The 26,438-nt window shown below is 40.9% G+C and overlaps 1 protein-coding gene across 1 annotated transcript; it reads right to left on the bottom strand.

The window, feature by feature from the left end:
• Positions 1 to 4,992: 4,992 nt before the first annotated feature.
• On the bottom strand, positions 4,993 to 26,022 carry eIF3k (eukaryotic translation initiation factor 3 subunit k). Its single transcript, XM_067120181.1, has 5 exons — positions 25,873 to 26,022; positions 20,094 to 20,313; positions 9,748 to 9,849; positions 5,607 to 5,724; positions 4,993 to 5,199 (listed from the first exon to the last, which is right to left on the bottom strand). The coding sequence occupies exons 1-5, from the start codon at positions 25,932 to 25,934 to the stop codon at positions 5,042 to 5,044; spliced, it is 660 nt and encodes a 219-aa protein (XP_066976282.1). The 5' UTR covers positions 25,935 to 26,022; the 3' UTR covers positions 4,993 to 5,041.
• Between the last annotated feature and the right edge of the window lie 416 nt (positions 26,023 to 26,438).

Raw genomic sequence — 26,438 nt, 5'->3', positions numbered from 1 at the left:
TTCATTTTATATATATATATATATATATATATATATATATATATATATATATATATATATATATATGTGTGTGTGCCATGATTAAGCTGGTCCCTAAAACATGTCTTATAATGTCTTATACAGCAGAGGTCTGTACCAGACAGCTTCATGCCCTTATGTAGCCCAGGCTCATTAAAAAAAATGGTCGTGGTTAACCATCAAGTTAGTAACAGATCCTTTTCTTATAGCTTAAAAGCTTATTAGGTAGAGAAAGCAGTGGGGAGAATAACAATCGGAATAATTCCTTCTATGGAAAAATGACTCGCAGATTGTAACAGCAGAGAGTTAAGGAATAGTCCAAACTTTGTTAGTTTTCTTCCCCTTCGTTATTTATCAGTTTTTGCAACCTTCTGAGCATTTTTTTCTAGAGCTGTTCCTCATAATGTTCCTCCCTTAGCCAGTTTGTTAGAATGTTAGACAGAACAGCAAAGACGGCAAAAGCATCCGTGGATCTTATTTAGCTAGGCGATCGTCACAGTACCGGTGTGTCCTTTACTCCATCGTGGTTTCTCATGGACTACGCCAGGGATGACAGACTGGACATTCTCCTCGGACAAACTGTAGAATCCCGTTCGTGAGCAAATATGTTCCTCCTATAGTCTCAGTTGGAATTACCTTATAGCTAATCTCAGCCTTGGGTAATTTCATTTAAACAATTTAGGCTTTTCGTAGTTCAGTGACTCTTGCAAAACAACTTTGTGATGGTCTAATTCCTGCAGCGCAGCAATTCAACTTCGTAGTAGAATCTACAAGTGTCTAAAGTGTCAATACTAAGTAAAATGTGTTCTCCATAAGGTCTTCATGCTCGTCAGAAAATATAAGTTGTAAATGCACATCTCATTTCTTTAGTGAATTCCATAACCCAAATATTTCAAGTTCAGTCAATATATGTTTAGTGGCTGTCATCAAGAAAATTGCAGCTCTGTTCTTTATGCATTAGCATTTCAGAGACGTTCATTGTAACTGATAATGGTAAGATTGGCTTGATTAGAGTTGATCTTAATATCCTTTGATAATTGTATCTGTTCATTCTCTTCGCACGTGTGAGCCAAGCCTGTGGGTATTTGCATTGACTTCTGTATCCACGAGAGGTTTGTTAATGCTATTGGCGCTGCATAATTTTTTTGAGTTTCATTCCCTTTATGATATCATTTATTAATGTCTTATTCACTGTCATCTTCATATGGTCGTACAGTACTTGTTACATGTACCACTGTCATCTTCATAAGGTTGTACAGTACTTGTTACGTGTACACTTACTGTTTCTGTTCAAGTATACCGAGAATGGCCATTAACACCAAGCCTAAGTTCAAGGAAGCAAAATAAAGAAAAAAGAATTATGACGATCTGCAACTCGAAAGAATCAGACAACTTGCAACTTTCATACATTTTTATATTTTAATCTTTCCCAAGTTTGTTATTCCAGTAACTTATTCGATTTGAAATCTTTGAGCTAAGTGCACTTGTCTTAACGCTAAAAGAATTAATATCTCAGACAGGTTGTAAAAGTTGGCTATTCTGTATAAGTTCATAGCTTCATTATTAAAATTTGCAGATTGCTAATGAGGGTTCCGAAATGGTACTATTTGCGTTTTGCACTTATTTTACTTCAACAGAGGAAAAAAAGAAAAAGTATGTCGTATATTTAGTACTATTTCCTGCCGTGTAAAGAACACTAGCCTAACTAGATTATACTGTATACCTGGTTAGCTTAGACTAAATATTAGCCTGAATGTTTGGTAAATTCAAAATTGATGATGATGTGTCGACCCGGAACTGGGCTCTAACAGGAAGGAAAAACAAATTCTAATTTTTCACTTATAAACTATTGGAACTGGAATGTAATTTTTAGGCCAAATGCCAATAGCTGGGAATTATGAGGTCATTCAGCGCTGAGAATAACGTTGAAACAATTGTCAGGAGAGGGTGGAAAGTAAGATGGAAGATAGGGAATATGAACGGAGGTACAGTAAAAGGAATTTAAGGAGTTGCAGCTAGGGGCCGAAAGGACGCTGCACAGAACCTTAAGTAACATCTACAGTACACCATGTGAGGTGCCCTGACGACACTATTCCTCCTACGGGAGTTGTAAACTGTTGGATTATATCATAGACCTTCCGCCGTTCTAAGATTTTTAATCTCTTACTTTTTTCCATGGAAGTATGTTTCGAGGTTTTTCCACACTCGATTACTGATATATCACAAAATTAACTGTTTCCCAGGAACAGTATTTCAGATCGTGACTGTCTATTGTATGTTACGGCATATCTCATGACTATATTATCTAATGTCTAAATTTTTTGTCGGATTTCTTGAATTAGTGTTAAAACTATGTTGTTTCCGCGAGACTATTTTCCTTTTATCTCCTCGTTTCTGAATTTTGCCGATATTTGATCAAATATTAGTTTTAATGTTTTGATATGTATTGGTAAATTTATAATTGTTCGAACAATTATAAATTTATAATGCAGGTTGGTTGGCTATTGATGCTGTAAATATCGTAGCTTAAGCATAGAGTTGGACCGAATAGAGGCGACACATACACACAAGTAAATGACAACAAAGGCAGGTTTGCATTCTCAGTACATTTAATGAGTAGCAGAAACCTGCAGGCAGTCATAAATCCCTGATCACAGGTATATAAATTGAAGGGGTCTGGTCTCCAATGAAAAATCTACGATGTCTCATACAGCAGTATGACATATTCATTCAATTTTTTATAATATGCATTGATAATGCTCTTACAGCCAGAAGCATCTGCCCGTACTCTTAGTTGAGGCAAATAGAGAGCTTCCATGACCCACTCTTCTGTGTTAGAGCCATTTCCTTCACACCTGGAGACTGTCCACCAGTGCTACTGAGAGAGAGGCTTTTCTTACTTGACTGGACACATGTGGGACTTTCAGGGAGGCCTCTACAACAGTGTAATCAGGGAAGTTGACCATCACCTGTGATTGATGTTGTAGGAGAGGGCGTTTTTCTAATCAGAGCACTCTCGGTAGACTGCAGGCTCCTCCGCCTTCCCTAAGGTCTGATTATTATTTGGAAAATTGATGATAATTATACCTGTCGAGCTCTCTTTACCGTACCAATCTCAGGCCGGGGCCCTACCAGTCTTTGCACTGGTATATACCAGGCTCATTTTCATGATGGGGAAGCTGACTTTTCCAAGTGGCAACTCCCCTTCTTGCAATTGTCAGCATTCATATGTTCTCATTATTGGCAGCCATGCAGGTGGACAGCGACTCCCACCTAATGAATGGCAAAGGTTTGTGTACTTCGTAAGAACAAACTGCAGTGTATGTAATAAAGTGAATTGTATTTTTTCTAAATATATAAAACCTTCATCTTACAGCAAAGTTCCACCTGCGATCAACCTCGCATTTGCCTTTGTAGCCGAAAGAAAGGAGTACGGGATCAGCCATGTGGGTGACTAAGATTCCTCCCCATTCGCCACGTGGTGTAACTAACTTGTTTAATGTCAATAGTCGAGCCAGCTTGTACTTCCAAGACATTCTGATATGAGATGAGGGCTTATATATTTAGGAGCAATGTACGTTAATTTACAAGAAAAATTTTATTTTGATGTTGGTCCTTTTTGAAAGAGCAAGATTTCAGATTATTGTCTTTATATTAGGTAATCTAATTCATGGCTGATTATAGGTTTTCGGCAAATCAGTTCTGGTAGTTTCTAAATCAACATGGATTTTCTTTTTTTTTGCTATTAGGCACAGATTTTGCCACATTATCTCCAGCTCCAGTAATGAATTTGTGTTGGGTTTTCAAGTTTCATTATGGTTTCTTAAAAGGATCACATAGTGGAGTTTATCTTTTATATAAGCTTAATTTTTCCCATCTGCTTTATTAATTTCACAGTGTAAAATAGATTGATTTAACCGAGTTTCTAAGTTCATATTAATGGACGATTATTGGTAGAATATAAAATTGAAATATGTCTTCCATATTGTCTTTTCATATGAATGGAGCCTAGGGATATGTCATTTAAAAATGCTTATACCCGAGTATTTTATAGTTTTATCACAAAAAGTGCATTTAGTCATGAAAATATGAAAGTACAGTTATTAGTGAATATTTCTGTGAAAAGTACCTCGAATGGGCAAATAATGTGCATGTTCCCTAGAGAAATGCGCGAATAGGCGAGTCTGCGAATCATGAGAACGCGAATACGGGGGGTTTACTAGTTTCCAGAGGAACAAAATGTTGCTCTACTTATGAACTTTCAGATATGAACCACTATCATAAATTAAAATTTGTTCGGAGCTCTCCGTCCACCACCTGTACCTGGAAGTTCAAATTTTGTACTGCCTAACACGGCGTAGTTACAGTTTGTGCTGCTACCCAAGCTGAACAGCACCGTAGCCGACACCAATATGCCAGTATGCGGCCCCAGACTCCCAGGCCTATGCAAGTGGTAAAACGTGATCTCTTGTGCTCCAAGTAATTCTTGTGATTTTATTGTAAAATATCTAGCACATCCTTTACCTATCATGGCTAAAGGCAAGCGAAAGCAAGCGAAGATAGTGGTAGTGGTAAAAAGCAGCAAGCTATCTCAATGGAAACCAAAGTGGCAATTATGTACTACAGTATGTATTGTGTTTTAGTATGAAAAAACATATATAGTACTGTACGTATTAACTCTGAGTACATCAATTTGGACTTATGAACAAATCAAGATATGAACAACCGTTTAGAACGTAACCTGTTCGTAATATAGTACAAGCATCAGTTATTAGTCCCCATTTTTCACAATACACGCTTTCATGGTTGCTATAGTCCACATCTCATTATCTTTATTTTTTTTCAAGTTTGATGTAATATATTCATTATATTAACCAATTTGTTTTTTCTAGGAGAAAATTTCATGAATTTATATTCCTTTAAATTTTTGGATCACATAAGTAAGGACATAACTAACAGGTTAAAAATACACTGTTGTAACACACAAAGTTTATGCAAAAAGACAGTAAAGACTGTATTACCATTAACGGCATGCAGCCATGATACCAGCTACACTATCAAAGTCAATCTTCTCAGTGATGTTCTTTGTCTTCACTGTATCCTCTTGGCTTGCAATAGATACTAGTCCCTCCTCAATTTCTTTCCATCCATACTTACTCATCCAGGCTTGTAGAGATGCCTCTGTTGATGAAAGAGAAATAAATTAACATTTCCTCCAGAACAGAGCAATAACTCCATTATATCAAAACAAGATATCTTTAGCTTGTAAAGCCCAACTTAGCTTATTAATGTCAGATAATGACACAATACAAGACAAATATTAAATTGGGGAGATGAAACCACACAAACTACAATAGCCAAAACTGTGACTAATCCAAGAAATATACTGAAGCACACCAAATTGCCTTGGAAAATAATTCATGGCAATAAGTGATAAAAAAATTGTTATTTCTGTATGTCACCATTAATCTATCCCTCACTCAAAACACGGCAGAAGAAAGAACAGTGCGGTAATCTTTCATATAATTTATATAATTTCATAATACACAACAGCAAAAAACCTGTAAACAAGCTAGTACTTCTCATACCATCAATATTGCCAAGGAGCTGCTGAAGAACATGCTTCTCAATATTTTGGTAGGTGATGGATATAACATGACAAACATATTTCCGGATGCTGTCATTGAAGTCCTTAATCCCATTAATCTGAAAAAAAAATACATAAAGAATTAATATAGTCATTGTTTACTAATAAAGTATTCTAGAATTACAGTGACTTCCTTAGAAAATAACTCTATTTCAATTACTCAATTGCTGTACACAAGTACAGTAGAACTTCACTAATCCAACAACACTGGGACCTAGAGTCCAAGATTTGTGAAAATATAACAAATTTTTAAAGTAACTGTATTTTTCCTAGGTATACAAACCTGAGCCTTTTATATAGGAGGCTCCCTCAGCACGAGCAGAAACTGGTTGTTGAAACTTGATAACAGGGTAGTTAATGGGTTGTAGGAGGGTGTATGGGGGAACTGCCTCTCTCAGTAGCCATCACCAAGCACTTTTTCCTTCGGCATCAAGTACTAAGAAGGTGGCTCAGGTGGGATATACAAGGCTCTTGTTTCCTGGTTTTAACACCTGGGAGAATTATTTAAATTTTATTTATTCCTACAAGAATACAAGGAATTACCTTTTATGTAAGACTCTCCTTGGGGAGGTTGTTTCTCAGCTGGCATGTTGAATCTCTGCCTGAAATTGTCACAATTCTGGTCACAATCACAAGCAGGGGTGCAATGATTCTGGTAACCTCCTATTTGGTCTGGCATAGAGATGACTGAATGACAGGGGCCCAAACCCAAGTGAGAGTTTCAAACCTCTCTCAAAAAGAATACTCCCAAGGAACTGAATGTGACCCTATATGGGGTAACACAAGTCGGATTACTGTATAGCTATTTGGCCAATAAGAATGTTGGGTTTGTATTACGAGCTTTACCTACCCAGAGTGGAATGAGTAACATCCTATCACCTGAAACCCCAAGAACGGGTGCTCAATTATGCAGCCAAACAGCATACACACCCAATATAGCATGTGCTTATAAGATAAGCAGTGTAACTTACCAATACCCTTCATCAATGCTAAGGCTAGTAGAAAGGCAGTCTTGTATGTGAGAGATCCCAGTCCAGTCCAAGGCTTCCCCAAAGGGTTCATACACCACCCTACTTATGCTGCAGAAAATGGGTCACATCCCACTCTAGAGGTTGAAGCTTCCAAGGACAAGAAAACTCAAACCTTCTTATGAGCATGGATAAAACTCCAGTCTGAAGGGGTGACTAAAGGTTAAGCAATAGCCTTTTACTGCAGACACTTAAAGGTTGCTTTTCCTTACGAAGGTAAATCAGGAAGACTGCCATCTGCTCAACAGAAGCTCTCACCAGAGAAACAGACCCCTTCTACTATGACAATTGGAGAAGACGGTGCCCATCTCTTGGGAGTAGCTCCACTCTCATAGATGCACAAAGGAACCTTCTCAACCAAGATAGCCAGACGATCTGGAAACCCATCACACTGCAAGGTGGAAAGGCATACAAATACAGATTGTCCCACGGGGTTTAAAAGGCATCTTCCATTGCTCTCCAGGGATCTGGCATGGGGGAGCAAAACACCAAGGGCTCCCTGTTTAGCCATGTGACAAACGGGTTGATCATCAGTGTTCCCCCAAATCCCAAACAGCCTTTTTGTCACTCAAAGGTGGAGAGTCCACTACTCCCATATTACCCGGCCTTGGTTGCTCAAGAAAACTGCTGAGTGACCCATCAGACACTTTTGGAATGCTTACAGGGCTAGCAATGATGTTTGCATTGTCTACAGAAGGAAAGACTAATGCTGCTATGTTTATATGCATACTAAAACACTATGCCTGATGTTTGGGAATGAGATCCAATTTCTAGTTTATTGCATTCCCCAGATTGTGGCAAAAATTGAGTAGGCACTCTGTTCTGGAGCACTGCCCTTCTGAGAATTCCAGCTACCAATCAACCAAGTGCCAGAGCAAGTGTATACCTGCAAATGGGCTCAAGGTGACAACCAGTGTGAATACCTGAGACAGTTGCCAATCCAGAGCACTGAGCTTTGAACTGGTCAACAGGAATGTCACGGACAAAGAAAGAGGTACATCCCTGGAGGAGTGATAAAGAAACATTTGGAAGGAAGTGGAAGCACAAAGTCGCTCTCTCGGCTGGGGTCCAACAGGGAATGTACAATTTCCATCTTCAACAGTTGGGAGGACAAACCTGTTTAACAGAGATGGAAGATATTATTTTCATAATAATGTTAAGTTTCATATGTACTTACCAAGTAATTACTTAGCTATAGTTTCTAACTTGCACAGCTGCCTTTACTTAAAAAATCATGGTAGCACTTCAATAGTTAGTGTAGGTAACAAGCCCGTCCACCAAAGGGAGTACTGGAAATGACTTAGCAGAAAACCTCATTTTGTTTGTGCCCTTATGTCCATGAGAGGGGAGAGGGGAGGGCTCCAATTATATAATTACTTGATAAGTATATATGAAACTAAGTAACTTATGAAGTAATTAAATAGCTGAATCCCACATTGAAAGGGGGTGGGACACATGGACATATTCTGCTCCAAAACATTAAGTTATGGTAATGACTTTGAAATAGAAAAGTTGCTAGCACTGAAACAATGCTTGTCGTTGCCTTATGTAGTAAGAGAGCTACTGCAGGTAAATACCGACTCTGGATGGTGCTCATCGTAACCTGTAGTGGCATGGCGGTATAGCCGTGGAGCACCTCTACTTAGGTGGGTGCTTTGCAGCAAAGGATATGTCCAATGGCTAAAAGGTGCCCTTGTCCTGGGCACAGTACCAGAATAAAACAACCTGACAACGCTTTCACATACACTGAAAACACCACAACCCATCCACTGAGACTGGTGGGTACTCCAGGTACACTGTACCCCCCTGGCTCCCAAAAATTCGACACCCTACTTCAAGGCGAAGAGATAGTAGGAGAAAAAGGGAGATTCCTATGCTTCCTCCCCAAATACCATGCCAGCCACTCATAATGGCCCCAAGGTACTGCAATTTTCAAACATTGTTTAAACTTCTTTCAAATAGTGGGACGCAAAGATCGGTTCGCACTTCCAGTAGGCTGACTGCAAAATGGAAGTGAGGGACATAGGTGCCTGAAAGCTAATAAGGTAGAGACTATCCTCATGTCATGAGCTTTCACTTTTAAAGTAGGCAAAATGTCCTCCTGATCTGAGAGTGCGCCTCAGAAATTAAATCTTTGATGAAGAAGGACAATGCGTTCTTAGTCAGAGGGCGAGAAGGGTTCTTGACAGACCACAGAGGTTATTGGATGGTCCTCTGATCTTCTCGGTCCTGCTCAGGTAATACCTTAAAAGCCCTAGCAGGACAAAGAACTCTCTCTTCTTCCTCAGAAAAAAGTTAAGTATATCTTAGTTTTACCAGACCACTGAGCTGATTAACAGCTCTCCTAGGGCTGGCCCGAAGGATTAGACTTATTTTCGTGGCTAAGAACCAATTAGTTACTTCAACGGGACCTACAACTTATTGTGGAATCGAACCACATTATAGCGAGAAATGAATTTCTATCACCAGAAATAAATTCCTCTAACTCTTCATCAGCCTCAAGGAATTGAACTCCAGCCCATCGAATGAAAGTCTGAAGCTCAAGCCAACAAAGGGCTTGAGCCAAGGTATCTGTTAAGGTCTTGATGGAGAAAGAACAGGGCCAGGGCTTGGAAGGGTCCTCATTCTTGGCTAAAAATCCAAGGGTAAAGTAGCAAAATGCATCTCCTTGTGAAAAAACCTAACTTTTATTGATGGCTTGGAACTCACTAATATGTTAGCAGTAGCCAAGGCCATGAGGAAGAGTGTCTTCCAAGTAAGGTTTCTCCAAGAAGAGGAACGAAAGGGTTCAAAAGCAGGTCCTGTCAGCCATTTCAACACTACATCCAGTATTGACTAAATTTTGATACAGGATTTGGTCTCACCATGAAGTCAACCAATAAGAATATATAAATTACTGGCTTGTACACTCTTATAAATGCAAGCAAATACTTGAAACTTTAAACACCCTACATCACTCACAGGTCAGCTTCTAAATCTTTGTATGTACTGGTAACTACAGTACCTAATAACGAATATACTGTACTTACTGTAACATTCATTTTCCATACTTACAAGGGTAGAAAATCGTGCCTTTTCTCTCCAGAACCTTTGAAACTGACACATCTCCAAAAGATCATGAAGGTACATGATCTGCTTAATATTATCGTCTTCCATCTGTAAGAAATATCACACTTTTAGTGATGCCAAGCAAAATTTTGCACCTTTTCTTAATCATAATAATTTAATAATAGTCAAACCAAAACTTACAAAACTGAATCACCATGGCTCATTCTCTAGAAAATAACCCAATAAACAATGACAAAAATTAAACATATGATGGTGAAATAGAATACTCTTTAATATACAAGATACTTATCAATTCATGTTCAAAACATCCAAACCTCTCATTACTATTTATGATTTATTATCACACTAAGTAACTTAAAAAGATTTCTTGAGGAGTTCTTTCAAAATGTATTTTATAATAAAATGAGGTTTTGTACATACTTACCTGGTAATTATATATATAGCTGTAGTCTCTGCGTCACGGCAGAAAATTGAAAATCGCTGCAGCGCTAATGAATGGTCACGTGATACCCCTTCCCACCCCTCTACAGGTGAGTGAGAGGAACCATAACCCAAACTCTTCATATGTTTATGCCATACCTGCCCATGAGAGGGGAGGAGGGTGGGCTTTGATTATATAATTACCAGGTAAGTATGTACAAAACCTCATTTTATTATAAAAATACATTTTTGTACATATAACTTACCTGGTAATTATATATATAGCTGATTGGCACCTTGATGGAGGTGGGCCATGGCAGCTAATATGAAAAAGTCTAGACAATTGTGAAAATAAAAAACACAATGATGGTTCCTTACCTGTTGAGGTAGCTGATTTGATGGATACTGCCTCTTAATCTGCTATCCTCAACTTGCATAACTAGGTATATAGACCTGAGGGTTAAGTGCTAGAGGGCTACATGCCAGTCGAGGGCTCACCGTGGACTATGCATGATAACCAACCAAATAAATGCCCCTGCCCAGGGCGCAGTACACGAAAAAACACATAGAACAAGGGGTGTCACCAATAACCTGTACCTTAAAAATATTACCCAAAATCTAAGACTGTTGGGTACTCCTAGTCACAATGTACCCCCAGACATCCCAGAAAACAACAACGCTAACCTTAAGCAAGAGAAAGCATCACAAGGAAGGATCGACTTCCTTTATTCCCTTACCCAACACCGTGCCAGTCACCACAAACGGTCCCAACGTACTGCATCCATCATATATTGTCTCAATCTCTCTCAAATAATGAGATCGACGAACACTGACCTACATTTCCAAAATGTAGCTTGAATAATTGAATCTAAGGAAAGATTCCTTCTATATGCCAACGAGGTTGAAACCGCTCTCACCTCATGTGCTTTAACTTTAGAAATTTGAAGCTGCACGTCTTCTACCTGGTTGTGAGCTTCTACAATCAGGTCTCTCAAAAAGAAGGAAAGAGCATTCTTCGAAAGAGGCCTACTCAGATCCCTCACATAACACCAAAGATTAGGAGAAGGACCTCTCACTGCTTGAGTCCTTTCGAAATATACTTTTAATGCTCTTACTGGGCATAAAAGTCTTTCTTCTTCATCTGGTCCCACCAAATCCAGAGACCAGGGATCGAAAGGATCTCGGCCAAGGCTTAGACGGAGTCTCATTCTTTGCCAAAAACTCAACAATGAAGAACAGACTGCCTTACCCCTAGAAAACCCAATTCTCTTATCTAGGGCGTGCAACTCACTGACTCTCCTTGCTGTAGCCAGAGCTACCAAGAAGATTGTCTTCCTCGTAAGGTCTCTGAAAGAGCAAGACGATAATGGCTCAAACTTACTGCCCACAAGCCATTTCAAGACCACATCCAAATTCCAGGAAACCAATCTCTCTCTGGAATTCTTGGATGTTTCAAACGATCTGATAAGATCTGACAAGTCCTTGTCATTTGAAATATCCAGGCCCTTATGCCTAAAGACTGTCGAAAAGCATTGCTCTGTAGCCCTTGATCGGATTTAAGACAGCTTCCTCTCCACACTCAGATACAGGAGGAAGTCTGCGATCTCTTCTAAAGTGGTCTTAGAAGATGATGTGCCAGTCTTCCTACACCACTCTCTGAAGACTGACCACTTAGCTTGATAAACTGCTGTGGAGGACTGTCTCACGAGCTCTAGCGATGGCTCTAGAGACCTTCCTTGAAAAACCTCTAGCTCTGAGGCAACGTTCGACAGTCTGAACGCAGTTAGCTGAAGAGCGGATAGACCTCCGTGAAATCTTGAAGTGAGGCTGTCTGAGTAGATCTACTCTCGGTGGTAAAAGCCTCGGGAAGTCTACGAGAAGACTTATCAAGTCCGGGAACCATTCCCTTGCTGGCCAAAACGGAGCAACCAGCGTCATGCGCATGTCCTTGTGGGACAAGATTTTTGTTAGAACTGCTCTCAACATCTTGAACGGAGGAAAGGCGTAAAGGTCCAGACCTGACCAGTCCATCAGCATTGCATCCACGAAGACTGCCCCTCGTCCGGCACTGGAGAGCAATAAAGAGGCAGTTGAGTTGTCTTCAGGCAAACAGATCTATGAGAGGACGACCCCATAGATTCCACAGTTGGAGGCAAACTTCTTGATTTAAGATCCACTCTGTTGAGAGTACTTGAAAGCTCCTGCTTAGCTCGTCTGCCCTCACATTGAGCTTTCCTGGAATGAACCTTGTCATCAACGTCGTTTGGTTCGTTTTCGCCCATAACAGAAGATCTCTCGCTACCAGGTATATAGCGAGAACGCAGTGGGTCCCTCCTTGCTTTTTATGTATCACGAGCTGTTGTATTGTCTGATTGGACAATCACTGCCTGGTTCCTTACCACCTTCGCAAAATCTAAAAGGGCTAAATGAATGGCCTTTAATTCCTTCAGATTGATGTGCCACGAAGTTGTTCTCTCTTCCATCGGCCTGCTGTTTCCAACACTAACGTGGCTCCCCATCCTAGATCTGAAGCGTCTGCACACAAGATGAGGTTGGGGTTCTTTGGGAACAGTGAAATTCCTTCCTGAAGTTTCTCTGGAGAGTTCCACCAACTGAGGTCTGCCTTTATCTCCTCTGAGATTTGAAAAACAAACGAGTCCAGGCTCTTCTTCCTGTCCCAGACTTCTCTTAAAAAGAACTGAAGGGGCCTTAGATGTAGTCTCCCAAACTCACAAACGGTTCTCTGAAGACAACTTCCCCAGAAGGCTCATCCACTCGTTGGCCGAGCACTGGGTCTTCTTCAGAAAATCTCGCACTTTCAACAGGCACGACTCTACCCTCTCCACCGACAGAGAAGCCTGAAAAACTACTGAGTTCATCTGAACTCCCAAATAGACTAATTCTTGAGATGGCACCAGATGTGACTTCTGCCAATTTACCAGAAGTCCCAATTCTTGGTTAGATGAAGAGTCTTTTCCAAATCCTTCACACACCTTTCCTTCGTCTTTCGCACGCAGGAGCCAATCGTCTAAATAAAAACTGTTCTGATCCCCAACAGATGTAGCCATACGCCACTGATGACAAAACTCTGGTGAAAACCTGGGGGCCGTCGAGAGGCCGAAGCACATTGCTCTGAACTGAAACACTTAGCCCTTGAACACAAAGCGAAGGAACTTCCTCGAAGCAGGATGGATTGGGATGTGGAAATACGCATCCTGGAGGTCGATGATACCATCCAATCTCCTGGAAGAAGGGATGACAGCATTGATTGAGTGGTTTCCATCACAAACTTTGTCTTCTTTACAAACAGGTTCAAAGCACTCACATCTAGAACTGGCCTCCAGCCTCCTGACGCCCTTTGGTACAACAAAAGACGATTGTAAAATCCTGGGGAGAAAGGGGGAGAACTTTCTCTATTGCTTCTTTCTCTAGCAAAGCTGACACTTCTTTCTCTAGAGCACAACATTTCTCTGAGTCTAGAGAATAAACCATTACGACCACTGGTTCCCTGGACAAAGGAGGGTCCTTCAAGAATGGAATTGAATAGCCTTCCTTTAATACCGAGACTGTCCAAGGTTCTGCTCCCTTTCTTCCCAGACTGTCCAGAAAGCTGACAGTCTGGCTCCTACTGGTGAGTGAAGGAGGCGCTCTCACTTCGTGTCGGAGGGTTTGATCGCTTTAGGAACAAAAGCGACTTCTCCTCTCGATCTGGGAAACGATTTAGCAGGGGGCTCTTCCACGAAAGGGCCGACCTTGAGATTTCTCCGTCGACGTTGTCGGCGAGCAACTGTTGAAGGCAACGGTTTAGGCTTCTTGGTGGACTGTGCCAGCAAGTCTTGAGTTGCCCTCTGTTGAAGAGTTGAAGCGATCTCAGATACTATTTCCCTCGGAAAAGATGTTTCCTATCCAAAGGAGCGAACAACAAAGCTGACTTCTGGGACCGAGACACACCTTTAGTGGTGAAAGAACACCATAGTTCACGTTTCTTGAGAATACCTAATGTAACCACGGAAGAGAGTTCCATAGCCGCATCTCTAATGCTCCTGTCGATGCAAGCTAACACGTCGGACAGGGAAGCGAACTGATCGTCCTGAAGGGCGCAAGCTTTTAGTTTCCTTCCAAGAGCTCCAACCGACCAATCGAGGAAACTAATAACTTCCAAAATCTTAAAAGCATTCTTGCAGAGGTGATCAAATTCGATGTAGAAAAGAATACTTTGGCTGAATTAAGAGCCGACCTCCTGGCGAATCTACTAAACTAGAGAAATCTCCTTGGGAGGAGGCAGCTACTCCCAACGAGAAAGATTCTCCAGTCTCGTACCAACCACCACGACAAGACGACAATTTCGAAGGGGAAAACAAAACACAGTCTTCCCTTGTTCCCTCTTCTCTGCAAGCCACTCCTCCATTTTCTTCAATCCTTTCTTGGCCGAAATAGAAAGAACTAATTTGGTAGCCAGTGAAGTGTCTGTCCTATTATCACGAGCGTATTGAGATTCGGAGAAGCTGGGGATACTGGTGAAAAGGAATACGGAAAATTCTCCAGAAAATACTGAAGCAGTTGCTTATAGCTCGATAACGGCTTCTCTTTCTCTGGTTGTACCTCCGCCTCCGATTCGAAGCAACATCACCACCAGAAATCGGAGAAAGAGCCAAGGAACTAGATGGAGGAAGATTCGTCTTCCTAGGAGAATGCAGCACAGGATCGTCGTAGGAAGCCGCACATTCGATGAAGGAGCATCCTTAGAAATGAAGCAACTTGCAGTTCGTTCACGGAAGGATCACTTTTTTTCCACAAAGCCGAGAATGCTATCAAGCTTCCTATTCATTTCCGCCAAAAACAAATCTTGAGGCAAGGCGGAAGAAGGAGAATGCGAACAGAACGAGGCACGGAAGACCACAGGTGTTGGAGCTTGACGAGAGTCACCAGGAGAAACAATTTTTGGCGCATGGCGCCAGGAGGATCGTGGGGTGGCGTATGGCGTGATGAGCCAGGCGAACGAAGGATGGGCGCATGGCGCGTGGCGCTAGATGCAGCAATCACGCCAGAAGCAGCAACAACAGGCTAAGACGACACCACTCTCTTCTTACGTAAAGCGTCTCGGCGCTTCCAACACCTGCCTCGTCTCCCCGAATCCACGGAATGCGAAAAACATTGGGCTCCTCCCAAAACTACACGAAGGAGGTTGATCTTGAAGCGCCACTCTTTTCTTGGGAACTGCCAAAGGAGATGCCAACCTAGACCTCTTGAATGATCTCGAGACATCTTTCTGGCGCCAACCTCTCTTAGGCGAATCCTCACTCGACATACCGAAGACATACACCTCCTTGATGTGCCTTTTCTATGGCTAACATCTGCATCCTGGGAAGCGGCAACAGGACTGCTTGAGGGCCAACTGCTCGGGGGCAGGTCCCACTCACCTCCCTTGGGCTTCGACTTGCCTCTTCCCTGGTGCTGGGAGTTTGACAGAGGTCCAGGCCTAGGAGAATGAGTGGGCCCAACAGCCAGCTCCTCCACTGCACTATCACAAGACACTGCGCATCACCAAAGACTTATTCATCCGCCTCCATGGCAGCAAGCATAACACTAAAACGCTGCATCCATCTGCGTCTTAAGACTGGCCACGGTATCGGGTTCGGGAATAACGGGGTCTGGGATAGGAGATTTGTTAGAAGGAATATCAGGGTTAATAACCGAAAAAGATACATCCTGACTATCACGGGAGGATAAAGAGGAAGTCTAGCTGAAGCTTTCTAGCTCTCTCTTTTTGAAGCCTTCTCAGATAAGCATTTAAAATCTTCCATTCTTCCCCTGACAAATTCTTACATTCTTCACAGGTTAACGATACCGAACAAACCTGTCCTCTACACCCGAACACACAGAATGAGGGTCAATGGTAATTTTCCTAATCTAGTTTTGCAGCCCTTGCTACAAAACCTATACACCGAGGGACCAGTGTCCGACATAATGCTAAATAAGGAAGACGGGATGAAAAAGCTAAGTACAAACAATGTCTGCCAAAGATTCAAATCAAACAATTGTACATCACCAACAATGTCCAATGAAAGAATCAGCGATAATTCTCTGCTAAGTTGAACCGGCTTACCGGTACCACACGGCAGAAACATATGAAGAGTTTGGGTTATGGTTCCTCTCACTCACCTGTAGAGGCGGTGGGAAGGGGTATCACGTGACCATTCATTAGCGCTGCCACGGTGATTTTTCCAATTTTCTGCCGTGACGTCAGAGACTACAGCTATATATAATTACCAGGTAAGTTATATGTACAAAATCAGTATTTTCTTACTGGCAACAGGAATTAACCACAATACATATTTAGTCCCATTCAATATCTCAACCACCCCTTTGGGAAGTGTCAATTGGAGTGTTCCATTCAATATCTCAACCACCCCTTTGGGAAGTGCCAATTGGAGTGTTCCTTCGGCAGTACAGTACAGTGTACAGTACTGACATTCCTTTGCTGCATCCTTTAGTCCACAGCTGCACTGCTCTCTGCCTTTTACTTTTTCACTGGTTCCCTTGTCTCTTCTCATTAGGCTATCTAAATTCTTTGATTATACATTTCTCTAATTCTCACTCAATATTAAATCCTTCGAGCAAGCCTATGAGATCCTAGAAATGATTTGGGGGCATCATTATACATAATAATAATAATAATATAATAATAATAATAATCTCACAACCTATCAAATGTAAACAGATTTCCTAGAAATAGGGCTATGTCAGTCAATCAGAACAACTAAATGCATGGCAGCCAGGGGTCTGATGGCTGCCAACAAGCTGCTGGCCCTGGTGGGAGTGATTCTCACCGTAACAGTAATGAAACAAGAGAAACTACAGGACAAAGACATGCACACCAACAATAAGCAAAAATTACCAGGAAATGGCTGACACCACTATAGAAAGAAATATAAAGACACTAGAGGAACCAAAGGAAATTTGGCCCAACTACATCACTGAAGCCAATTATCTCATATTCTGGAACCATACTGGTAGCTGGACTAATAAGAGCCAAGGTAAAAATTAACATTCCAAGAATGAACCACAAAAAAAATAAACAGCAGGCAAAAGGGAGAATAAAAGTGCAAATCTAAGAAGTAAACATCTGACAAGGACTGAGGAACGGACACCAGTATCCTTAGTTCCAACCTGAAGAAGTGGCAAGAGGCCCTAGACCCTCAAAGTGCTTGAATGAGCACAATTTTGAAGGGAAAAGAAGAAAGGCAGGAATCCCAGAGGATCCCAACACCAAACCTGCTGTCCATTTCCTACGGAGACTGTGCCTCACTTCTCTACTGACAGGTAAGAAAGTTGTTGAGAACTTAGGGGAAGCATCATTACCATCACTTAAGAAAAAACCAATTGAGGCAGAGTCCAAGATTCTTCATTGATGAAAAGAAACAGGCAAAAAAACATGACTTTTTATAACAAAATAACATTTTATATATACCTAACAAGTAATTACATAGCTATTAGTTCCTACTTTAATGGCAGCTTTAGAATTGAAATTCGTGGTAGCGCTCTTTTGTTTTGGTGCAGTTAAGTGCCCTGCCCACTTCGGGAAAGTACAGGTACAACACAGCTGAAGAGCTCAGTTCGTTTACGCTCTATGTCCATGTGCCGGGAGGAGGGATGGGCTCCGATCATGTAATTACTTAGTAAGTATATATAAAACCTTATATAAAAATGACATTTTTGTAAAAAAATATGTAACTTACCAAGTAATTACATAGCTGAATCCCACACTGATAGAAGGTGGGAAGCATCATGTACTACTCAAAAATCATTTATAAATGGAAATGCATTTGAAATAGGTAAAAAGCTAGCATTGTGGTAGTGCCTGTTGTAACCTTACCTGGGGGAGAGAGCAAGAGCAGAAGATACCACCTCTCGGTTGTTGCTTATCTCAACCCGTAGGAACAAGACCAGTAATGTCAGGAATTGTCCCTTCTTCAATGGGAGCTTTGTGGTCAGGGAGTACTCCTATGACTTGACAAAGCTAAACAAAACAACTGCCCTTGCCCTGGGTGTGAACATACATCAACCAAAACAAGACCATAAAAAACTATATTACCTGACCACCAATTTAAAACTTAATACCCATCCATTGAAAACACAGACTGGAGGGTACAACAGGTACCAAGCACCCGCAGGCTCCCCAAAACTCAACAACCTTAAACAAGGCTACAAGATAGAGGAAAATAGAAGGATCACCCCTACCCCTAATTCCCTAGTGCCATGCCAGACACGGAGAATGGACCCAGTCTGAAAGGAACCTGACGCTGTCTAATTATGCCGAAAACGGTAACATAAAAAGAATACTTCACCAATTGTTGTAAAATATGACCAATTGAGAAGCAAAGGATTCCAAAAAATTAATGCTGCTAATCACCGTTGCACAGCCATCAGCCGGCAGAAACATATTGAGCTCTTTGCTGAGCTGGTTCCTCTCTTACCCCGAAAGTGGACGGGGTTAGTCGCCTACGCAAAACAAAAGTAGCACCACCATGAATTTCAAAATTCTAGCTGCCGAGGAGTTGAAATTTATAGCTATGTAATTACTTTGTAAGCTGTTTATATAATAATAAATTCCTGGAAAGGAAAAAATGCACAATGGGAAGTATGGTCAGGGAGGGCACCAAAGTAAACACTGTACAGTATTTGTAAGACTGATGTATGCTCAAAGCACTGCATCTCGAAGAGAGCCAGTTCTAAGATGATGGAACAGCAATTCTTACTTGTCTCAAAACACTGTTTCCTTCTTTACAAAGTTTGAGGATGAACTCTACCAAGAGAGATGGGGATAAGACTGATCATCAGTCACCAATCTTGAAAAATGGAGAATGACCGATGGATGATCTTCATAAACTTACAACACAATTCCAGATACCCATCTTGATTATAGTAGTCAAAGGTAGCCCTGGGGGAAAGACTGGGTCAGTAATGGGGAAAGCTGATTGTACAAACAAATGCGGCCTTCCTAGACTAGGAATGTTTCTGATTTGAAAACTCATTTACAGTAGTACTGGAATACATTAATACATACATGTACTGTATATGTGAACATTTTATACAAAGGATCCATAAGTTTCGGTTATCTGGCAGACTAAGGATGAGTTATCACATACTCATATAATAAGGCATTCATTATACTGTATTCAACCTTTCCATTAACTCCTTAATAAAGCCCCCTTATTCGTGTTCTCATGATTTGCAGATTTCTCTATGGAACAAATACAGTATACACATTATTCATTGAAAATTCACCCATTTGTGCTATTTTTTGCTGTGAAATATTCACTAATTACTGTATTTTCATATCATTTTCATGACTCAATGCACTTTTTGTGATAAAAATATTAAAATACTCAGGTATATGCATTTTTAGAGTTTTTTTTTTGTGTTTGAACTATGAAAATAGTAGTGTTTTTAGAGTAGTTTTAAGCATTCGCGGATTTTCGCTATTTGCGCGCGCGTGTGTGTGTGGTATGCATCCCCCTTGAATACGGGGGGGTTTACTGTATATCTATTATCTGTAGTATCTTTCCACAAATATTCTCTATTCACTGGAAGCTGGTTGATTAGATTAAAAAAAATCATTCCATACAGCACATTACAATTTTATATAATAATTTCCCAACCTGCCTATACTATATCACAAACTAAAGCATAATACTGTACAGCATATGCAATAGTTCAAATCAATACCTATTTACCTGCAATGATATTCCCTTCTTTAAATAAGCAACAACTCTTTAAAAGACCTATCTTAAAATATGAGCCAATAAAAATTAGCTAATAATTTAAAATATCCTTGCTTTGTTTTATAGATAACAAAAAAAATTATTTACTCAAGTTGCAACACATCAAACCTCAAGTTGACACCTTACCTGATCTTGTCCTAGGAGGCACTTGCAGAGGACGAAGTCAGTGTGTGGCAGGTTGGTCAAAGCTTTCATAAGAATTTGACACGCAATGTTGGACTGGTAAGTACTGGGGTTGAACTGATAAAGTTTGAGAAGAGCCAAATTTGCCTCAAGATCATATCCATTATCACGTGCTTGGAGTTCCACATACTGTTCAAGAGTGTGTATGTTCTCTGGATTGTAGCTGAAGTAAAAAAAAAATTTTACTTATATGATATCACAAAACAGAAACAACAGTACATTATCAACAATTGTTACTGAAACCGAGAAAACCCTGAAAGACAATAACAATAAATAACCATGGCACTATCCAGTACCAACAAATGAAGTGCTTGCCTACGTAAGTTAGGTTAATCTATTCAGGACAAAGTAAAAGTTGGGTTGTAGTGGTAGCCTGGAAGGGAACTCTTTACTTGTGTGTTATGTTTATGTTTGTAAGAGCTATGGATCTTATGTCTTTTACTGAGGAGTTTCTTCCTTTAATCATAAAGTTTGTTTTTGACTCTCAATTTTGGTTAGGCTTTTTCTTCTCTTCTATCTTACTTTGGCAGGCATTTAATTACATTTTTCATATTTGCCATGTACTGTACTTTAAATACTGAAAATTTTAAAGGTAATCTGTATTTTTCCTTGTTATACAAACTGAAGCTTATTCAGTCACTAAAGCTTTTTAACAACAGAAATAAATGAGAGGCTGATTCGAGTTACGATTTTTATAAAAGATTTCTGGATAGTATAACAAGATAAAATGTTATTTTCATAATAAAATTAAGTTTCATATATACTTACCAAGTAATTTCATGGCTATAGTTTATAACTCACGTGACAGATTTTAAAAAATCGCAGTAGCACTTCGATAGTTTAGTGTAAGTGATAAGCCCCGCCCACCCAAGGGAGTACTGGAAATGACTGAGACACATACGCAGGGAAACGATAGATTATGCAAGGTTATTACAAATCGTGGGTTTGTATTAATAAATATCAAACACACAATATATACACAAAAATACAGGAAGATCCCACTGGGATAATAAAGAGCTTAATGACAGTTAGGTGAAGAGATCTGAAACCATGTCTGCAGTGCATGACGGCCGAAAGCAAACTGGAATGTTTACACCTGGGCAGTCGGGTACTCCTGCCTACCTGGTGGTAGTTAGTGCCAAACCACCTTGTTCAAGATTTTAACGGCCGTGCCCAGCTTCGCCGTAAGTAATTCCCATTGTAAAGAATCAACGGTTTGTATATTGTGTCGGAACAAATAACAAATTTTTAGTTCTTAAGGCAGGCTTAAAGCCTAATCCAGATGCAGCAAGAGTTCAGTCTATGGTACTTACAGTATTCATTACACTGACTGTTTTCAAAGTGTCTGAGCCTGGTCCAATCATTCTAAAAACTAGGTTACCCATTTGACTTTAAACCATTATCAAATTTTGGACTTGTAAATATCATTGTCCTATGTTTTAATGTGTGCTTTGAATGTCTCTGACATTAACTTCTTTCACTGTAAGGTTTTACTTTAATAACAGCACCACTCCCTAGAGCAGAGTCCAGTACCAGCCCCGATTCATAAACAAAAAACGGTACATACATATCTTGGTAAAAGTAAATTTTTGATAGATTTGAGGTAGAGTTTCATACTATTAATGTTAAGGAAACTTGAGATCAAATAATAGACTAGTTTAAATCAGCAGACCGACAGGACTAGCCTACCTCCAAACGGAAGCTTAGTCTATTGTATACGATATTTAGTGTTACTTAGGGGAGTCCCACAGCGCCCTAAGTGAGGTTAGGAAGGTAAGGTCTGATTAGGTCAGGACATGGAATTCGAAGAGAGATTAGGTTTGTTTTCATCTGTGGGAGCTGTTCTCATTGTTCTACACTCGCCCCCAATTTGGTTACGGTAGGGAAGCCACATTTGGGTCGTTTCGGCCGTAAGCACATTTACGTGCAAAATGGGCACCATGTTTAGTACCAGCCCCTTGGGGATGTACGTAAAACATGAAATAATAATGGTAAATACCATACACATAACGTCTTACATTGTTTTGGATGTTATGGCCTAAAGTGACTTACGGCCGAAACAACCAGGACCGGGGAAGCCTTGGTCTACATAGGGTATGTACACTACCCACGGTAGGGTAGGGCAGGAGGCTACCAAACATACGGTACATAGGTGGTAAAGGTTGATTTCTGGTCCAAACTCCAATTCCACAAGAGGGATAGGCCTAAACACAGCGAAACTGTGATTCTTCCGCACTGTTTCACCGTGTTTATTACTAGCCCCTGGGAATCAACTGTCCCTTCAAACGTCCCTAAGTGCATTTTGCAAAACTGAAACTTAGCCTAGAAAAAATTAGGCTAGGCTAGCCGGAGCCGCTGAAAGTCCGCGGGACCCTACTTTTGGCACCAAAAAATCGCGGTATTATTTTAGAAAGAGGAACCAGCCCAAAATGACATGAAAATATGTTTTCTAGGTGATTTTGATGTGTTTTGCGAATATCACCTTCATTTTCCTCGAAATTAACGGTTTTAGACTTTACTCAGAGCACCTACAGTTTCCGGGCCCACTCGACCGCCGACCAAAATCGGCGGAAGAACACGGCCTTACTGTAACCCCTGTGGCTAGCGCAGCGCAACATTACCTCTTGCCAGAAAATGTCGTGCTTGCCAAGAATCTTTAAATATGCGGATAAAGCGCGCGGCGCCATTCCCACGGCCTTACTGACAGCACACATAAACAGGACGACATGTTGGTTTTGGTGTTCTTCCGCCCGATTTCGGTCGGCAGTCGAGTGGGCCGGGAAACTGTAGGTGCTCAGTAAAGTCTAAAACCGTTAATTTCGAAGAAAATGAAGGTGATATTCGTGCAAAACACATCAAAATCACCTAGAAAAACATATTTTCATGTCATTTTGGGCCGGTTCCTCTTTCTAAAAATTTACCAAAATCGCTATAGAAAACGCGCCCTTTTTAAATAGCTCCCGTTTTGCTTCATGTCGGTAATGAAAAGCGTGTTTTTGGTGGTGTTTCCCAAAGGGAAAGCAAAAGAAAAGTTAATAAAAACGGTAAGGGGGACCGTGTTGGGAAACGGGGTTTTGGGTGGGGAGAAGGAAAACCTGGGATTTGTGGTGGCCGTTATGTAAAAAATTCGGTAGTTTCTGACCCGCTAGTCTGCATACAAATGTTTGTCCCGCTATTCAACAAACATAAGGTTGACCAGCTAGTCTGCATACAAATGTTTGTCCCGCTATTCAACAAACATAAGGTTGACCCACTAGTTTGCATACAAATGTTTGTCCCGCTATTCAACAAACATAAGGTTACCCACTAGTCTGCATACAAATGTTTGTCCCGCTATTCAACAAACATAAGGTTGACCCACTAGTCTGCATACAAATGTTTGTCCCGCTATTCAACAAACATAAGGTTACCCACTAGTCTGCATACAAATGTTTGTCCCGCTATTCAACAAACATAAGGTTACCCACTAGTCTGCATACAAATGTTTGTCCTGCTATTCAACAAACATAAGGTTGACCAGCTAGTCTGCATACAAATGTTTGTCCCGCTATTCAACAAACATAAGGTTGACCCACTAGTCTGCATACAAACGTTTGTCCCGCTATTCGACAAACATAAGGTTGACCCACTAGTCTGCATACAAACGTTTGTCCCGCTATTCGACAAACATAAGGTTGACCCACTAGTCTGCATACAAATGTTTGTCCGCTATTCAACAAACATAAGGTTGACCCACTAGTCAGCATACAAATGTTTGTCCCGCTATTCAACAAACATAAGGTTGACCCACTAGTCTGCATACAAATGTTTGTCCAGCTATGCAACAAACATAAGGTTGACCCACTAGTCTGCATACAAACGTTTGTCCAGCTATGCAACAAACATAAGGTTGACCCACTAGTCTGCATACAAATGTTTGTCCCGCTATTCAACAAACATAAGGTTGACCCACTAGTCTGCATACAAACGTTTGTCCAGCTATGCAACAAACATAAGGTTCACCGGCTAGTCTGCATACAAAAGGTTGTCCCGCTAGGCTACAAACATAAGACTAACCCGCTAAACTACAGAAGCGAAAGTCGGGTTTCCTGCTTGCCGAAACATACAGTGTTCGCTATTTTCTGACCCGCTAGTCTGCATACAAAAGGTTGTCCCGCTAGGCTACTACCGTAAGGCTGACCCGCCAAAGTACATACGTGATGCTGACCCGCTAATCTACGTACATGAGGCTGACCCGCTACACTGCATGTGTGAGGCTGACCCTACCTACATCAGGGCGGACGGAAAACACTAGCCTAGGCTACCTGTAGCCTACATAAGAAACCTCGGTTAGGCTATTCCCTACCTCCCTACCTACATTACAACAGGCGTAAATTTTGTAACAGTGATTTTTTTAACATATCTGGTCTCAGATCGGGGTGGCAGAACGGCGCTGTGCGCCTTATCCGCATTTTTAATGATTCTTGGCAGGCACGTATGCTCTGGAAAAGCGGTAATATCTGTATTCACTGTAGCCACAGGTTACAAAAACAACTGCACACTAGGGTCAGTTCCAAAACCCTACCTAACCTAGCAGCAAAACAAATGTAAAAAGGCGGGTCAATGCTGTGCTTACCTTATTCAAAGTTGCTGCTGTCCAACCACATAGGTTACGTAGATAACAGTATCGGCTCCGCTTAACTAAATCCAAAAAGGCCTGAAATGGACATGGAACACCTTCTGGGTATTGCTTCTGGGAACAAAATAGAATCGTGACTTTCCATCGCGGCGGTTCGGAGAAAGAAAGCAAGCATGGTTCTTGTGTTGGCCAAGGCCTATGAATCATATCGATAGAACGCATTATGATTGGTTCGAAATATTTAATCTGTAAGCCCTAGGGCATGACCTGGGTCAGCCTGAGATACGATTGGACGGAATTAAATTTCCCGCGGTACGGCCGGGGCGCCGTGCAGCGGCAGCCTTAGGAACTATGGGTTGAGAGAAGCGCCGCACTTCGGCCATCTGACTAACTATGGGAGAGCGCTGCTCCGTGACACCGTTCATGTCAACTTGGTTCTTAGAAAAAGTTACACTCCGTTGAGAAAATTGTCGTTCGGGAAAATCATGCAAACTGGTCAAGTAAGTTACTTTTCGGGTAGAATCGGGCCCGCTGAATAGTTTTTATTCTATGCAATTTTTCATTTGGAGTCATTGTTAATGAGCTACGGGGGCGTCCCTAGGATATGTAAACTACCCAGCTAGCCTATTTACACCCTATATTATACTATTTATTGTGATAAATATTAGCGTGCAAGAATAAGACCTAAGTATATAGTAGAACGTTTCATTTTTTACGAAGATTCGAAAGATACAATAAATAAGCGAGTAGAGATGTTCGGACAGGAAACGAACATGAACCACGTAGCCTTGGGTTTAGCCACGCCTATTTCAGGAAATTACCCTGCAGTCCTTCTTAATCTAGACTGCAGTGTTCTTGTGTAGTGTAACTGCAACTGTATGGACCTTCATGTGGGACAACCTGACATAAGTTACGCCTACCTAACATTTGGCAATGCCTAAGCTGGTTACCGGTATGGTCGGAGAGCCCACAGCTTGGTCTGGACGGATATGATGCAATGAAAATCACTTTTCCATCATTTCCACTTGCTCTAAAAAATTATTAGTGGCTTCTACTTCCACCTAAGGACCTCATAATACCGTGAAAAAGAAATTCAGAGCTTACCGTTCAATGCCTCGAAGCATTGAAGCGACAGTTTGCCGCATTGCCTCCGTTGCCTTGGCCATTGTTTTGGTGCAAAGAGTAGAGACCTTGTTGTGTTACACGACTGTCGAAAGCACGTTCTCATAGAAAAATGTAAACTAGATTACATTCCCAAGTAAGTTAGTGTGCCATCTTGTATTTTTACTTCATTTTAATTCGTTGCAGTTTTTTTTAATTTCCGAAGTTTCTAGTTAAATGAATCTTTTCATTGTGAAATCAAACTACAGAAATAAAGAAAATAGTTAGTTCGTCTACGCTAATTTTACGTACTGTCTACCTACATTACATTTACCATAGAAAATAAAATTACGCTCATTTATTTTGAAGCTGATTGTAGACTACATCTCTAAATCTTACCAGTCCGTTTTGAAAGATGAATGTGATTTTCAACTGTGAATCGTATCGTCCTGATCTCTCTGTACGTTCAAGTAGATAAATTGTGTGTGTGTGTGTGTGTGTGTAAACTAAGTCACTGTTGAAAGATGAATTATTAACTGAATCGTATCTGGTTCACATCACTGTAAAAT

Source organism: Macrobrachium rosenbergii, chromosome 18 (assembly GCF_040412425.1).
Source record: "Macrobrachium rosenbergii isolate ZJJX-2024 chromosome 18, ASM4041242v1, whole genome shotgun sequence".
NCBI classification, from domain to species: Eukaryota; Metazoa; Arthropoda; class Malacostraca; order Decapoda; family Palaemonidae; genus Macrobrachium; species Macrobrachium rosenbergii.
Note: the sequence above shows the minus strand (reverse complement) of the source record. Positions and strands in the feature narration are given on the sequence as shown.